At 43.0% G+C, this 18,463-nt stretch overlaps 1 protein-coding gene across 1 annotated transcript in view; it reads right to left on the minus strand.

Moving 5' to 3' along the window:
• Positions 1 to 4,473: 4,473 nt before the first annotated feature.
• The window catches only part of LOC120024760 (vacuolar protein sorting-associated protein 13C-like), a 55,304-nt gene continuing 41,314 nt past the window's right edge, over positions 4,474 to 18,463 (minus strand). The window contains exons 5-9 of the mRNA XM_038969046.1: positions 13,443 to 13,544; positions 5,444 to 5,556; positions 5,036 to 5,095; positions 4,865 to 4,924; positions 4,474 to 4,596 (exon numbers count right to left, since the gene is read on the minus strand). Of these exons, the coding sequence (XP_038824974.1) occupies positions 4,474 to 4,596; positions 4,865 to 4,924; positions 5,036 to 5,095; positions 5,444 to 5,556; positions 13,443 to 13,544 (458 nt within the window). The remainder of the gene's footprint in view (positions 4,597 to 4,864; positions 4,925 to 5,035; positions 5,096 to 5,443; positions 5,557 to 13,442; positions 13,545 to 18,463) is intronic.

Consider the following 18,463-nt stretch of genomic DNA (forward strand, 5'->3'; position numbering starts at 1 on the left):
CCACTATCTCTTCCTATAAAGACAGAAAGGTTCATTACCACTATCTCTTCCTGATAAAGACAGAGAGGTTCATTTCCTGATAAAGACAGAGGTTCATTACCACTATATCTTCCTAATAAAGACAGAGAGGTTCATTACCACTATCTCTTCCTGATAAAGACAGAGAGGTTCATTACCACTATCTCTTCCTGATGAAGACAGAGAGGTTCATTACCCGATATCTTCCTAATAAAGACAGAAAGGTTCATTACACTATCTCTTCCTGATAAAGACAGAGAGGTTCATTTCCTGATAAAGACAGAGGTTCATTACCAGTATCTCTTCCTAATAAAGACAGAGAGGTTCATTACCAGTATATCTCTGATAAAGACAGAGAGGTTCATTACCACTATCTCTCTGTAAAGACAGAGAGGTTCATTACCAGTATCTCTTCCTGATAAAGACAGAGGTTCATTACCACTATCTCTTCCTGATAAAGACAGAGAGGTTCATTACCAGTATCTCTTCCTGATAAAGACAGAGAGGTTCATTACCACTATCTCTTCCTGATAAAGACAGAGAGGTTCATTACCACCATCTCTTCCTGATAAAGACAGAGAGGTTCATTACCACCATCTCTTCCTGATAAAGACAGAGAGGTTCATTACCACCATCTCTTCCTGATAAAGACAGAGAGGTTCATTACCACTATCTCTTCCTGATAAAGACAGAGAGGTTCATTACCACATCTCTTCCTGATAAAGACAGAGAGGTTCATTACCACTATCTCTTCCTGATAAAGACAGAGAGTTCATTACCACTATCTCTTCCTGATAAGACAGAGAGGTTCATTACACTATCTCTTCCTGATAAGACAGAGGTTCATTACCACTATCTCTTCCTGCTAAAGACAGTGGTTCATTTCCTGATAAAGACAGAGGTTCATTACCACTATCTCTTCCTAATAAAGACAGAGAGGTTCATTACCACTATCTCTTCCTGATAAAGACAGAGGTTCATTTCCTGATAAAGACAGAGGTTCATTACCACTATATCTTCCTAATAAAGACAGAGAGGTTCATTACCACTATCTCTTCCTAATAAAGACAGAGAGGTTCATTACCTCTTCCTGATAAAGACAGAAAGGTTCATTACCAGTATCTCTTCCTAATAAAGACAGAGAGGTTCATTACCAGTATATCTTCCTGATAAAGACAGAGAGGTTCATTACCACTATCTCTTCCTGATAAAGACAGAGAGGTTCATTACCACTATCTCTTCCTGATAAAGACAGAGAGGTTCATTACCACTATCTCTTCCTGATAAAGACAGAAAGGTTCATTACCACTATCTCTTCCTGATAAAGACAGTGGTTCATTTCCTGATAAAGACAGAGGTTCATTACCACTATCTCTTCCTAATAAGACAGAGAGGTTCATTACCAGTATTCCTGATAAGCAAGAGAGGTTCATTACCACTATCTCTTCCTGATAAAGACAGAAAGGTTCATTACCACTATCTCTTCCTGATAAAGACAGAGAGGTTCATTACCAGTATCTCTTCCTGATAAAGACAGAGAGGTTCATTACCACTATCTCTTCCTGATAAAGACAGAGAGGTTCATTTCCTGATAAAGACAGAGGTTCATTACCACTATATCTTCCTAATAAAGACAGAGAGGTTCATTACCACTATCTCTTCCTAATAAAGACAGAGAGGTTCATTACCTCTTCCTGATAAAGACAGAAAGGTTCATTACCAGTATCTCTTCCTAATAAAGACAGAGAGGTTCATTACCAGTATATCTTCCTGATAAAGACAGAGAGGTTCATTACCACTATCTCTTCCTGATAAAGACAGAGAGGTTCATTACCACTATCTCTTCCTGATAAAGACAGAGAGGTTCATTACCACTATCTCTTCTGATAAAGACAGAAAGGTTCATTACCACTATCTCTTCTGATAAAGACAGTGGTTCATTTCCTGATAAAGACAGAGGTCATTACCACTATCTCTTCCTAATAAAGACAGAGAGGTTCATTACCAGTATCTCTTCCTGATAAAGACAGAGAGGTTCATTACCACTATCTCTTCCTGATAAAGACAGAAAGGTTCATTACCACTATCTCTTCCTGATAAAGACAGAGAGGTTCATTACCAGTATCTCTTCCTGATAAAGACAGAGAGGTTCATTACCACTATCTCTTCCTAATAAAGACAGAGGTTCATTACCACTATCTCTTCCTGATAAAGACAGAGAGGTTCATTACCACTATCTCTTCCTGGTGAAGACAGAGAGGTTCATTACCAGTATATCTTCCTAATAAAGACAGAAAGGTTCATTACCACTATCTCTTCCTGATAAAGACAGAGAGGTTCATTTCCTGATAAAGACAGAGGTTCATTACCACTATATCTTCCTAATAAAGACAGAGAGGTTCATTACCACTATCTCTTCCTGATAAAGACAGAGAGGTTCATTACCACTATCTCTTCCTGATGAAGACAGAGAGGTTCATTACCAGTATATCTTCCTAATAAAGACAGAAAGGTTCATTACCACTATCTCTTCCTGATAAAGACAGAGAGGTTCATTTCCTGATAAAGACAGAGGTTCATTACCAGTATCTCTTCCTAATAAAGACAGAGAGGTTCATTACCAGTATATCTTCCTGATAAAGACAGAGAGGTTCATTACCACATCTCTTCCTGATAAAGACAGAGAGGTTCATTACCAGTATCTCTTCCTGATAAAGACAGAGGTTCATTACCACTATCTCTTCCTGATAAAGACAGAGAGGTTCATTACCAGTATCTCTTCCTGATAAAGACAGAGAGGTTCATTACCACTATCTCTCCTGATAAAGACAGAGAGGTTCATTACCACCATCTCTTCCTGATAAAGACAGAGAGGTTCATTACCACCATCTCTTCCTGATAAAGACAGAGAGGTTCATTACCACTATCTCTTCCTGATAAAGACAGAGAGGTTCATTACCACTATCTCTTCCTGATAAAGACAGAGAGGTTCATTACCACTATCTCTTCCTGATAAAGACAGAGAGGTTCATTACCACTATCTCTTCCTGATAAAGACAGAGAGGTTCATTACCACTATCTCTTCCTGATAAAGACAGAGGTTCATTACCACTATCTCTTCCTGATAAAGACAGTGGTTCATTTCCTGATAAAGACAGAGGTTCATTACCACTATCTCTTCCTAATAAAGACAGAGAGGTTCATTACCACTATCTCTTCCTAATAAAGACAGAGAGGTTCATTACCACTATCTCTTCCTGATAAAGACAGAGAGGTTCATTACCACTATCTCTTCCTGATAAAGACAGAGGTTCATTTCCTGATAAAGACAGAGGTTCATTACCACTATCTCTTCCTAATAAGACAGAGAGGTCATTACCACATTCTTCCTGATAAAGACAGAGGTTCATTACCACTATCTCTTCCTGATAAAGACAGAGAGGTTCATTACCACTATCTCTTCCTGATAAAGACAGAAAGGTTCATTACCACTATCTCTTCCTGATAAAGACAGTGGTTCATTTCCTGATAAAGACAGAGGTTCATTACCACTATCTCTTCCTAATAAAGACAGAGAGGTTCATTACCAGTATCTCTTCCTGATAAAGACAGAGAGGTTCATTACCACTATCTCTTCCTGATAAAGACAGAAAGGTTCATTACCACTATCTCTTCCTGATAAAGACAGAGAGGTTCATTACCAGTATCTCTTCCTGATAAAGACAGAGAGGTTCATTACCACTATCTCTTCCTAATAAAGACAGAGAGGTTCATTACCACTATCTCTTCCTGATAAAGACAGAGAGGTTCATTACCACTATCTCTTCCTGATAAAGACAGAGAGGTTCATTACCACTATCTCTTCCTGATAAAGACAGAGAGGTTCATTACCAGTATCTCTTCCTGATAAAGACAGAGAGGTTCATTACCACTATCTCTTCCTGATAAAGACAGAAAGGTTCATTACCAGTATCTCTTCCTGATAAAGACAGAGCGGTTCATTACCACTATCTCTTCCTGATAAAGACAGAGAGGTTCATTACCAGTATCTCTTCCTGATAAAGACAGAGAGGTTCATTACCAGTATCTCTTCATGATAAAGACAGAGAGGTTCATTACCACTATCTCTTCCTAATAAAGACAGAGAGGTTCATTACCACTATCTCTTCATGATAAAGACAGAGAGGTTCATTACCACTATCTCTTCATGATAAAGACAGAAAGGTTCATTACCAGTATCTCTTCCTGATAAAGACAGAGAGGTTCATTACCACCATCTCTTCCTGATAAAGACAGAGAGGTTCATTACCAGTATCTCTTCCTAATAAAGACAGAGAGGTTCATTACCACTATCTCTTCATGATAAAGACAGAGGTTCATTACCACTATCTCTTCCTGATAAAGACAGAGAGGTTCATTACCAGTATCTCTTCCTGATAAAGACAGAGAGGTTCATTACCAGTATATCTTCCTGATAAAGACAGAGAGGTTCATTACCAGTATCTCTTCCCAGGAGCCTTTATAGAAGATGGGGCTGTTGACGTTCCAGTAGGCACACAGACATTCTAAACGGCCCAGCTGGAAACAGAGAGAGGACAGGAAGTCAACAGAGAGAGGACAGGAAGTCAACTGGGCACTGGGTCATATCAACAATGTCACCCCGACGTTACAAATCAACAACATACAGCACAGCTTTGCCCTGAAATCGGTTAGGCCTTCCATGAAGCAGCTGTGTGAGCCACAGAACTATGTGCCTACAGTGGCAGTGTTACCTTGGAGCAGAATGACAAGAGATCCTAACAATATCGACATGTATTCATTTAACGCTCCACAAACCGGTCGTTACCTTGTAGATGATTCTGGCTGCCTCGTTCAGAATACACCCCTTCCAGTTCTCATCGGTCGTCTACAAACAAAAATCACAAGACAAATGAACGAGCAGAATGACATATCAGAAAGACTCATCACGTCTTGTCAACCAGTGTGTGTGTGTGTGTGTGTGTGTGTGTGTGTGTACCTGTAGACTCAGCTCAGCCAGGGTGACTCCCATAGAGACGGGCTGCTGGGGGTCTAATATCTGGAACACACAAACCATAGAGACAATCACACAACGTCCCATAATGCACTGGGAGACAGGAAGAACTAGGAAAGGATGTGAGGAAATGAGACAAGGAGACAAAAATAGTAAGTGAGGAAAGGAGACAAGGAGAGGATGTGAGGAGAGGAGTTGAGGGGACAAGGAGAGACAGTGACGAGAGGAGATGCGGAAAGGAGACAAGGATATGAGGTGAGGAGAAAAAAAGAGAGGTGAGGAAAGGAGATGAGGAAAGATGAGGAGAGGCAGTGAGGAGAAGACAGGGAAAGGAGACAAAGAGAGAGGGGGCTGTGAGAGGAGGAGTATTGTCCCCCAGCTCTAGAAACTAACATCGTCCTCATATCTGATATGGATGCTGGTGATCTTGACTTGTAGGTTCTTGATGACTTGCGTGGCCAGCTTCTCAGCAAACGTGTCCTTCTTCTCATCTTTCTGAGGCTTTTCTGAAATGACCAGAACAAGCTACTCAGGCAGCTGATAATGACCAGAACAAGCCACTCAGGGCAGCTGATAATGACCAGAACAAGCTACTCAGGCAGCTGATAATGACCAGAACAAGCCACTCAGGCAGCCGATAATGACCAGAACAAGCTACTCAGGCAGCCGATAATGACCAGAACAAGCCACTCAGGCAGCCGATAATGACCAGAAAAGCACTCAGGCAGCCGTATGACCAAAGCTACTCAGGCAGCCGATAATGACCAGAACAAGCTACTCAGGCAGCCGATAATGACCAGAACAAGCTACTCAGGCAGCCGATAATGACCAGAACAAGCTACTCAGGCAGCCGATAATGACCAGAACAAGCTACTCAGGCAGCTGATAATGACCAGAACAAGCTCCTCAGGCAGCTGATAATGACCAGAACAAGCTCCTCAGGCAGCTGATAATGACCAGAACAAGCTCCTCAGGCAGCTGATAATGACCAGAACAAGCTCCTCAGGCAGCTGATAATGACCAGAACAAGCTACTCAGGCAGCTGATAATGACCAGAACAAGCCACTCAGGCAGCTGATAATGACCAGAACAAGCCACTCAGGAAAGCTGATAATGACCAGAACAAGCTACTCAGGCAGCTGATAATGACCAGAACAAGCTACTCAGGCAGCTGATAATGACCAGAACAAGCCACTCAGGCAGCTGATAATGACCAGAACAAGCCACTCAGGCAGCTGATAATGACCAGAACAAGCCACTCAGGCAGCTGATAATGACCAGAACAAGCCACTCAGGGCAGCTGATAATGACCAGAACAAGCCACTCAGGCAGCTGATAATGACCAGAACAAGCCACTCAGGCAGCTGATAATGACCAGAACAAGCCACTCAGGCAGCTGATAATGACCAGAACAAGCCACTCAGGCAGCTGATAATGACCAGAACAAGCCACTCAGGCAGCTGATAATGACCAGAACAAGCCACTCAGGCAGCTGATAATGACCAGAACAAGCCACTCAGGCAGCTGATAATGACCAGAACAAGCCACTCAGGCAGCTGATAATGACCAGAACAAGCCACTCAGGCAGCTGATAATGACCAGAACAAGCCACTCAGGCAGCTGATAATGACCAGAACAAGCTACTCAGGCAGCTGATAATGACCAGAACAAGCTACTCAGGCAGCTGATAATGACCAGAACAAGCTACTCAGGCAGCTGATAATGACCAGAACAAGCTACTCAGGCAGCTGATAATGACCAGAACAAGCTACTCAGGCAGCTGATAATGACCAGAACAAGCTACTCAGGCAGCTGATAATGACCAGAACAAGCTACTCAGGCAGCTGATAATGACCAGAACAAGCTACTCAGGCAGCTGATAATGACCAGAACAAGCTACTCAGGCAGCTGATAATGACCAGAACAAGCTACTCAGGCAGCTGATAATGACCAGAACAAGCTACTCAGGCAGCTGATAATGACCAGAACAAGCTACTCAGGCAGCTGATAATGACCAGAACAAGCTACTCAGGCAGCTGATAATGACCAGAACAAGCTACTCAGGCAGCTGATAATGACCAGAACAAGCCACTCAGGCAGCCGATAATGACCAGAACAAGCTACTCAGGCAGCCGATAATGACCAGAACAAGCCACTCAGGCAGCTGATAATGACCAGAACAAGCTACTCAGGCAGCTGATAATGACCAGAACAAGCTACTCAGGCAGCTGATAATGACCAGAACAAGCCACTCAGGCAGCTGATAATGACCAGAACAAGCTACTCAGGTAGCTGATAATGACCAGAACAAGCTACTCAGGCAGCTGATAATGACCAGAACAAGCCACTCAGGCAGCTGATAATGACCAGAACAAGCTACTCAGGCAGCTGATAATGACCAGAACAAGCTACTCAGGCAGCTGATAATGACCAGAACAAGCTACTCAGGCAGCTGATAATGACCAGAACAAGCTACTCAGGCAGCTGATAATGACCAGAACAAGCTACTCAGGCAGCTGATAATGACCAGAACAAGCTACTCAGGTAGCTGATAATGACCAGAACAAGCTACTCAGGCAGCTGATAACGTGTACTGGTTGAAATCCACACAAGTCATTGGAAGATTTAAGAGGATGTCTTTTGGTCAATACTACTGTCACAACACACAATCACATTGACGATCACAATCACTTGAATGCGCACAATCACGCAACACACGTACCTACCTTGTTTGTTATCATGCCGTTTTAAAGATTTTAGACTCTTGAAGCCTTTTTTGTGTTTTTTAATCTTAAATCCTTGATGATTAACGCAGCATTAACAGAGGAATAGCTGTTAGTGGACAGTCAGAACAACAGAGACATGACAACCAGACATCAGAGCATGCAGAATAGGTTGATGACAAACAACAGTGACAACCAGACATCAGAGCAGGCAGAATAGGTTGATGACAAACAACAGTGACAACCAGACATCAGAGCAGGCAGAATAGGTTGATGACAAACAACAGTGACAACCAGACATCAGAACTGGTTGCCTGGCTGGTCCACTACAGAACAGAACCTAAGGCCTGGCTGGTCCACTACAGAACAGAACCTAATGCCTGGCTGGTCCACTACAGAACATAACCTAAGGCCTGGCTGGTCCACTACAGAACATAACCTAATGCCTGGCTGGTCCACTACAGAACAGAACCTAAGGCCTGGCTGGTCCACTACAGAACAGAACCTAATGCCTGGCTGGTCCACTACAGAACATAACCTAATGCCTGGCTGGTCCACTACAGAACATAACCTAAGGCCTGGCTGGTCCACTACAGAACATAACCTAATGCCTGGCTGGTCCACTACAGAACAGAACCTAAGGCCTGGCTGGTCCACTACAGAACAGAACCTAAGGCCTGGCTGGTCCACTACAGAACATAACCTAATGCCTGGCTGGTCCACTACAGAACATAACCTAAGGCCTGGCTGGTCCACTACAGAACATAACCTAATGCCTGGCTGGTCCACTACAGAACATAACCTAATGCCTGGCTGGTCCACTACAGAACATAACCTAATGCCTGGCTGGTCCACTACAGAACATAACCTAATGCCTGGCTGGTCCACTACAGAACATAACCTAATGCCTGGCTGGTCCGCTACAGAACATAACCTAATACCTGGCTGGTCCACTACAGAACATAACCTAAGGCCTGGCTGGTCCACTACAGAACAGAACCTAAGGCCTGGCTGGTCCACTACAGAACAGCACCTAAGGCCTGGCTGGTCCACTACAGAACAGAACCTAATGCCTGGCTGGTCCACTACAGAACATAACCTAAGGCCTGGCTGGTCCACTACAGAACATAACCTAAGGCCTGGCTGGTCCACTACAGAACAGAACCTAAGGCCTGGCTGGTCCACTACAGAACAGAACCTAAGGCCTGGCTGGTCCACTACAGAACAGAACTTAAGGCCTGGCTGGTCCACTACAGAACAGAACCTAAGGCCTGGCTGGTCCACTACAGAACAGCACCTAATGCCTGGCTGGTCCACTACAGAACATAACCTAAGGCCTGGCTGGTCCACTACAGAACAGAACCTAAGGCCTGTCTGGTCCACTACAGAAACTAATACCTGGCTGGTCCACTACAGTACAGAACAGAACCTAAGGCCTGGCTGGTCCACTACAGAACCTAATGCCTGGCTGGTCCACTACAGTACAGTACAGAACCTAATGCCTGGCTGGTCCACTACAGAACAGAACCTAATGCCTGGCTGGTCCACTACAGAACAAAACCTAATGCCTGACTAGTTCACTACAGTACAGAACAGTACCTAATGCCAGGCTGGTCCACTACAGAACAGAACTTAATGCCTGGCCAGTCTACTACAGTACAGAACCTAATGCCTGGCTGGTCCACTACAGAACAGAACCTAATGCCTGGCTGGTCCACTACAGAACAGAACCTAATGCCTGGCTGGTCCACTACAGAACAGAACCTAATGCCTGACTAGTCCACTACAGAACATAACCTAATGCCTGGCTGGTCCACTACAGAACCTAATGACTGGCTGGTCCGCTACAGAACAGAACCTAATGCCTGGCTGGTCCACTACAGAACAGAACCTAATGCCTGGCTGGTCCACTACATAACAGAACCTAATACCTGGCTGGTCCACTACATAACCTAATACCTGGCTGGACCACTACAGAACAGAACCTACCATGCTGAGGCTCCTTATACACAACACTTTCCAGATTAAACAGCAGCTCTCCCGTCTGAGAGTCTACGTGTCCCGTGAGGTGAGCAGCACAAATTAAACAGTAGAGAGAGAGAGTAGTGGTCAGATTAAATACACCATCAGCAGGACAAGGTAAACAGTAGAGAGAGAGAGTAGTGGTCAGACTAAATACACCATCAGCAGGACAAGGTAAACAGTAGAGAGAGAGAGTAGTGGTCAGACTAAATACACCATCAGCAGGACAAGGTAAACAGTAGAGAGAGAGAGCAGTGGTCAGATTAAATACACCATCAGCAGGACAAGGTAAACAGTAGAGAGAGAGAGCAGTGGTCAGATTAAATACACCATCAGCAGGACAAGGTAAACAGTAGAGAGAGAGAGCAGTGGTCAGATTAAATACACCATCAGCAGGACAAGGTAAACAGTAGAGAGAGAGAGCAGTGGTCAGACTAAATACACCATCAGCAGCACAAGGTAAACAGTAGAGAGAGAGAGTAGTGGTCAGATTAAATACACCATCAGCAGGACAAGGTAAACAGTAGAGAGAGAGAGCAGTGGTCAGATTAAATACACCATCAGCAGGACAAGGTAAACAGTAGAGAGAGAGTAGTGGTCAGATTAAATACACCATCAGCAGGACAAGGTAAACAGTAGAGAGAGAGAGTAGTGGTCAGACTAAATACACCATCAGCAGGACAAGGTAAACAGTAGAGAGAGAGAGCAGTGGTCAGATTAAATACACCATCAGCAGGACAAGGTAAACAGTAGAGAGAGAGTAGTGGTCAGACTAAATACACCATCAGCAGGACAAGGTAAACAGTAGAGAGAGAGAGTAGTGGTCAGATTAAATACACCATCAGCAGGACAAGGTAAACAGTAGAGAGAGAGTGTAGTGGTCAGACTAAATACACCATCAGCAGGACAAGGTAAACAGTAGAGAGAGAGAGTAGTGGTCAGATTAAATACACCATCAGCAGGACAAGGTAAACAGTAGAGAGAGAGAGAGTAGTGGTCAGATTAAATACACCATCAGCAGGACAAGGTAAACAGTAGAGAGAGAGTGTAGTGGTCAGACTAAATACACCATCAGCAAGACAAGGTAAACAGTAGAGAGAGAGAGTAGTGGTCAGACTAAATACACCATCAGCAGGACAAGGTAAACAGTAGAGAGAGAGAGTAGTGGTCAGATTAAATACACCATCAGCAGGACAAGGTAAACAGTAGAGAGAGAGAGTAGTGGTCAGATTAAATACACCATCAGCAGGACAAGGTAAACAGTAGAGAGAGAGAGAGTAGTGGTCAGATTAAATACACCATCAGCAGGACAAGGTAAACAGTAGAGAGAGAGAGAGTAGTGGTCAGATTAAATACACCATCAGCAGGACAAGGTAAACAGTAGAGAGAGAGTAGTGGTCAGATTAAATACACCATCAGCAGGACAAGGTAAACAGTAGAGAGAGAGAGAGTAGTGGTCAGATTAAATACACCATCAGCAGGACAAGGTAAACAGTAGAGAGAGAGAGAGCAGTGGTCAGATTAAATACACCATCAGCAGGACAAGGTAAACAGTAGAGAGAGAGAGTAGTGGTCAGACTAAATACACCATCAGCAGGACAAGGTAAACAGTAGAGAGAGAGAGCAGTGGTCAGATTAAATACACCATCAGCAGGACAAGGTAAACAGTAGAGAGAGAGAGTAGTGGTCAGATTAAAGACACCATCAGCAGGACAAGGTAAACAGTAGAGAGAGAGTGTAGTGGTCAGACTAAATACACCATCAGCAGGACAAGGTAAACAGTAGAGAGAGAGAGTAGTGGTCAGATTAAATACACCATCAGCAGGACAAGGTAAACAGTAGAGAGAGAGAGTAGTGGTCAGATTAAATACACCATCAGCAGGACAAGGTAAACAGTAGAGAGAGAGAGTAGTGGTCAGATTAAATACACCATCAGCAGGACAAGGTAAACAGTAGAGAGAGAGAGTAGTGGTCAGATTAAATACACCATCAGCAGGACAAGGTAAACAGTAGAGAGAGAGTAGTGGTCAGATTAAATACACCATCAGCAGCACAAGGTAAACAGTAGAGAGAGAGAGCAGTGGTCAGATTAAATACACCATCAGCAGGACAAGGTAAACAGTAGAGAGAGAGAGTAGTGGTCAGATTAAATACACCATCAGCAGGACAAGGTAAACAGTAGAGAGAGAGAGCAGTGGTCAGACTAAATACACCATCAGCAGGACAAGGTAAACAGTAGAGAGAGAGAGCAGTGGTCAGATTAAATACACCATCAGCAGGACAAGGTAAACAGTAGAGAGAGAGAGTAGTGGTCAGATTAAATACACCATCAGCAGGACAAGGTAAACAGTAGAGAGAGAGAGAGTAGTGGTCAGATTAAATACACCATCAGCAGGACAAGGTAAACAGTAGAGAGAGAGAGAGTAGTGGTCAGACTAAATACACCATCAGCAGGACAAGGTAAACAGTAGAGAGAGAGAGTAGTGGTCAGACTAAATACACCATCAGCAGGACAAGGTAAACAGTAGAGAGAGAGAGCAGTGGTCAGATTAAATACAACATCAGCAGGACAAGGTAAACAGTAGAGAGAGAGAGTAGTGGTCAGATTAAATACACCATCAGCAGGACAAGGTAAACAGTAGAGAGAGAGAGCAGTGGTCAGACTAAATACACCATCAGCAGGACAAGGTAAACAGTAGAGAGAGAGAGTAGTGGTCAGATTAAATACACCATCAGCAGGACAAGGTAAACAGTAGAGAGAGAGAGTAGTGGTCAGATTAAATACACCATCAGCAGGACAAGGTAAACAGTAGAGAGAGAGAGAGTAGTGGTCAGATTAAATACACCATCAGCAGGACAAGGTAAACAGTAGAGAGAGAGTAGTGGTCAGACTAAATACACCATCAGCAGGACAAGGTAAACAGTAGAGAGAGAGAGTAGTGGTCAGATTAAATACACCATCAGCAGCACAAGGTAAACAGTAGAGAGAGAGAGTAGTGGTCAGACTAAATACACCATCAGCAGCACAAGGTAAACAGTAGAGAGAGAGAGTAGTGGTCAGACTAAATACACCATCAGCAGGACAAGGTAAACAGTAGAGAGAGAGAGTAGTGGTCAGATTAAATACACAATCAGCAGGACAAGGTAAACAGTAGAGAGAGAGAGTAGTGGTCAGATTAAATACACCATCAGCAGGACAAGGTAAACAGTAGAGAGAGAGAGCAGTGGTCAGATTAAATACACCATCAGCAGGACAAGGTAAACAGTAGAGAGAGAGAGAGTAGTGGTCAGATTAAATACACCATCAGCAGGACAAGGTAAACAGTAGAGAGAGAGAGTAGTGGTCAGATTAAAGACACCATCAGCAGGACAAGGTAAACAGTAGAGAGAGAACCCTAGTCCACTAGTTTAACTCCCGCCTCCTCACCTCTGTGATGTCAGTCCACTAGTTTAACTCCTGTCTCCTCACCTCACCTCTGTGGTGTCAGTCCACTAGTTTAACTCCTGTCTCCTCACCTCTGTGATGTCAGTCCACTAGTTTAACTCCCGCCTCCTCACCTCTGTGATGTCAGTCCACTAGTTTAACTCCTGTCTCCTCACCTCACCTCTGTGGTGTCAGTCCACTAGTTTAACTCCTGTCTCCTCACCTCTGCGAGCAGCCATCAGTAGCGCCTCCTCAATGCGCTGCAGCTCCTTCTGCTTGGCCTCCTGCTGGTAACGCTCCTCCTTCGCGGCGTCATACTTTATCGCTTTGAAACAACACAACATGGACATAGTTAATAAACACAACGGGTGTTGGAATTACAATATTCAGGGCTTCAGGTGATGTTTGGTCCTTAAATCACTTTGAAACAACACAACATGGACATAGTTAATAAACACAACGGGTGTTGGAATTACAATATTCAGGGCTTCAGGTGATGTTTGGTCCTTAAATCACTTTGAAACAACACAACATGGACATAGTTAATAAACACAACGGGTGTTGGAATTACAATATTCAGGGCTTCAGGTGATGTTTGGTCCTTAAATCACTTTGAAACAACACAACATGGACATAGTTAATAAACACAACGGGTGTTGGAATTACAATATTCAGGGCTTCAGGTGATGTTTGGTCCTTAAATCACTTTGAAACAACACAACATGGACATAGTTAATAAACACAACGGGTGTTGGAATTACAATATTCAGGGCTTCAGGTGATGTTTGGTCCTTAAATCACTTTGAAACAACACAACATGGACATAGTTAATAAACACAACGGGTGTTGGAATTACAATATTCAGGGCTTCAGGTGATGTTTGGTCCTTAAATCACTTTGAACAAGACAACATGACAACCTAGTGGATACACACAGAACTGTTGATAGAACAAGACAACATGGCAACCTAGTGGATACACACAGAACTGTTGATAGAACAAGACAACATGACAACCTAGTGGATACACACAGAACTGTTGATAGAACAAGACAACATGACAACCTAGTGGATACACACAGAACTGTTGATAGAACATGACAACATGACAACCTAGTGGATACACATAGAACTGTTGATAGAACAAGACAACATGACAACCTAGTGGATACACATATAACTGTTGAAAGAACAAGACAACATGACAACCTAGTGGATACACATAGAACTGTTGATAGAACAAGACAACATGACAACCTAGTGGATACACATATAACTGTTGATAGAACAAGACAACATGACAACCTAGTGGATACACATATAACTGTTGATAGAACAAGACAACATGACTACACATAGAACTGTTGATAGAACAAGACAACATGACAACCTAGTGGATACATACAGAACTGTTGATGGAACAAGACAACATGACAACCTAGTGGATACACACAGAACTGTTGAAAGAACAAGACAACATGACAACCTAGTGGATACACATAGAACTGTTGATAGAACAAGACAACATGACTACCTAGTGGATACACACAGAACTGTTGAAAGAACAAGACAACATGACAACCTAGTGGATACACACAGAACTGTTGATAGAACAAGACAACATGACAACCTAGTGGATACACATAGAACTGTTGATAGAACAAGACAACATGACAACCTAGTGGATACACACAGAACTGTTGATAGAACAAGACAACATGACTAGCTAGTGGATACACACAGAACTGTTGATAGAACAAGACAACCTAGTGGATACACACAGAACTGTTGATAGAACAAGACAACATGACTAGCTAGTGGATACACATAGAACTGTTGATAGAACAAGACAACATGACAACCTAGTGGATACACACAGAACTGTTGAAAGAACAAGACAACATGACAACCTAGTGGATACACATAGAACTGTTGATAGAACAAGACAACATGACTACACATAGAACTGTTGATAGAACAAGACAACATGACAACCTAGTAGATACATACAGAACTGTTGATAGAACAAGACAACATGACTAGCTAGTGGATACACACAGAACTGTTGATAGAACAAGACAACATGACTAGCTAGTGGATACACACAGAACTGTTGATAGAACAAGACAACATGACAACCTAGTGGATACACACAGAACTGCTGATAGAACAAGACACCATGACAACCTAGTGGATACACACAGAACTGTTGATAGAACAAGACAACATGACTAGCTAGTGGATACACACAGAACTGTTGATAGAACAAGACAACATGACTAGCTAGTGGATACACACAGAACTGTTGATAGAACAAGACAACATGACAACCTAGTGGATACACACAGAACTGCTGATAGAACAAGACAACATGACTACACATAGAACTGTTGATAGAACAAGACAACATGACAACCTAGTGGACACACACAGAACTGTTGATAGAACAAGACAACATGACTAGCTAGTGGATACACACAGAACTGTTGATAGAACAAGACAACATGACTAGCTAGTGGATACACACAGAACTGTTGATAGAACAAGACAACATGACTAGCTAGTGGATACACACAGAACTGTTGATAGAACAAGACAACATGACAACCTAGTGGATACACACAGAACTGTTGATAGAACAAGACAACATGACTAGCTAGTGGATACACACAGAACTGTTGATAGAACAAGACAACATGACAACCTAGTGGATACACACAGAACTGTTGATAGAACAAGACAACATGACTAGCTAGTGGATACACACAGAACTGTTGATAGAACAAGACAACATGACTAGCTAGTGGATACACACAGAACTGCTGATAGAACAAGACAACATGACAACCTAGTGGATACACACAGAACTGCTGATAGAACAAGACAACATAGTGGACACACACAGAACTGTTGATAGAACAAGACAACATGACTAGCTAGTGGATACACACAGAACTGCTGATAGAACAAGACAACATGACTACACATAGAACAAGACAACATGACAATCTAGTGGATACACACAGAACTGTTGATAGAACAAGACAACATGACAACCTAGTGGATACACACAGAACTGCTGATAGTAACATACATACAGTACAGTTCTGGAAAACAGTTCAGTTAACCTGCTGTTGGCATTTCAACATGCAGAGCTTTAGTTACATGTTGGACTGTGTGGATTGAACCATGGATAGACTATAGGCTTACTTTCACTGTATGAACCCAGATTAAGTTTAGTCCTAGATTTAAGAGGTGTGTTTTTTTGTCCAGGAAAATGTTGATCTTGGTCTGGGAAACCATCCCAAAAATAAGAAGAGACTTGCTTGGGCCGAGAAACATGAGCAATGGACATTAGACAAAATTTGAGATTTTTGGTTCCAACCGGCGTGTCTTTGTGAGACGCAAAGTAGGTGAACGGATGATCTCCGCATGTGTGGTTCCCAGCGTGAAGCATGGAGGAGGAGGTGCGATGGTGTGGAGGTTCTTTGCTGGGGACACGGTCTGTGATTTATTTAGAATTCAAGGTACACTTAACCAGCATGGCTACCACAGCATTCTGCAGCGATACGCCATCCCATCTGATTTGCACTTACTGGGACTATCATTTGTTTTTCAATTTCCCAAAACACCTCCAGGCTGTGTAAAGGGCTATTTGACCAAGAAGGAGAGTGATGGAGTGCTGCATCAGATGACCTGGCCTCCACAATCACCTGACCTCAACCCAACAAGTGCTCAGCATATGTGGTAACTGTTGGAAAAGCAAGACTGTTGGAAAAGCATTCCAGGTGACTACCTCACAAAGGTGGTTGAGAGAATGACAAGAGTGTGCAAAGCTGTCCCCCCCAGGACAGTATTACAGTGGGGGGGGAAAGTATTTAGTCAGCCACCAATTGTGCAAGTTCTCCCACTTAAAAAGATGAGAGAGGCCAGTAATTTTCATCATAGGTACACTTCAACTATGACAGACAAAATGAGAAGAAAAAAAATCCAGAAAATCATATTGTAGGATTTTTAATGAATTGATTTGCAAATTATGGTGGAAAATAAGTACTCCCAGTTCTGAGGAGGCCCATTGTTCTATGCACTATGACATACATCCTCCCAGTTCTGAGGTCATTGTTCTATTCACTATGACATACATCCTCCCAGTTCTGAGGAGGCCCATTGTTCTATTCACAATGACATACATCCTCTAGGTTCTGAGGAGGCCCATTGTTCTATTCACTATGACATACATCCTCCCAGTTCTGAGGTCATTGTTCTATTCACTATGACATACATCCTCTAGGTTCTGAGGAGGCCCATTGTTCTATTCACTATGACATACATCCTCCCAGTTCTGAGGAGGCCCATTGTTCTATTCACTATGACATACATCCTCTAGGTTCTGAGGAGGCCCATTGTTCTATTCACTATGACATACATCCTCTAGGTTCTGAGGAGGCCCATTGTTCTATTCACTATGACATACATCCTCTAGGTTCTGAGGAGGCCCATTGTTCTATTCACTATGACATACATCCTCTAGGTTCTGAGGAGGCCCATTGTTCTATTCACTATGACATACATCCTCTAGGTTGAGGAGGCCCATTGTTCTATTCACTATGACATACATCCTCTAGGTTCTGAGGAGGCCCATTGTTCTATTCACTATGACATACATCCTCTAGGTTCTGAGGAGGCCCATTGTTCTATTCACTATGACATACATCCTCTAGGTTCTGAGGAGGCCCATTGTTCTATTCACTATGACATACATCCTCTAGGTTCTGAGGAGGCCCATTGTTCTATTCACTATGACATACATCCTCCCAGTTCTGAGGTCATTGTTCTATTCACTATGACATACATCCTCTAGGTTCTGAGGAGGCCCATTGTTCTATTCACTATGACATACATCCTCTAGGTTCTGAGGAGGCCCATTGTTCTATTCACTATGACATACATCCTCTAGGTTCTGAGGAGGCCCATTGTTCTATTCACTATGACATACATCCTCTAGGTTCTGAGGAGGCCCATTGTTCTATTCACTATGACATACATCCTCTAGGTTCTGAGGAGGCCCATTGTTCTATTCACTATGACATACATCCTCTAGGTTCTGAGGAGGCCCATTGTTCTATTCACTATGACATACATCCTCTAGGTTCTGAGGAGACCCATTGTTCTATTCACTATGACATACATCCTCTAGGTTCTGAGGAGGCCCATTGTTCTATTCACTATGACATACATCCTCTAGG

This window comes from Salvelinus namaycush, chromosome 30 (genome assembly GCF_016432855.1).
Source record: "Salvelinus namaycush isolate Seneca chromosome 30, SaNama_1.0, whole genome shotgun sequence".
Classification (NCBI taxonomy): Eukaryota; Metazoa; Chordata; class Actinopteri; order Salmoniformes; family Salmonidae; genus Salvelinus; species Salvelinus namaycush.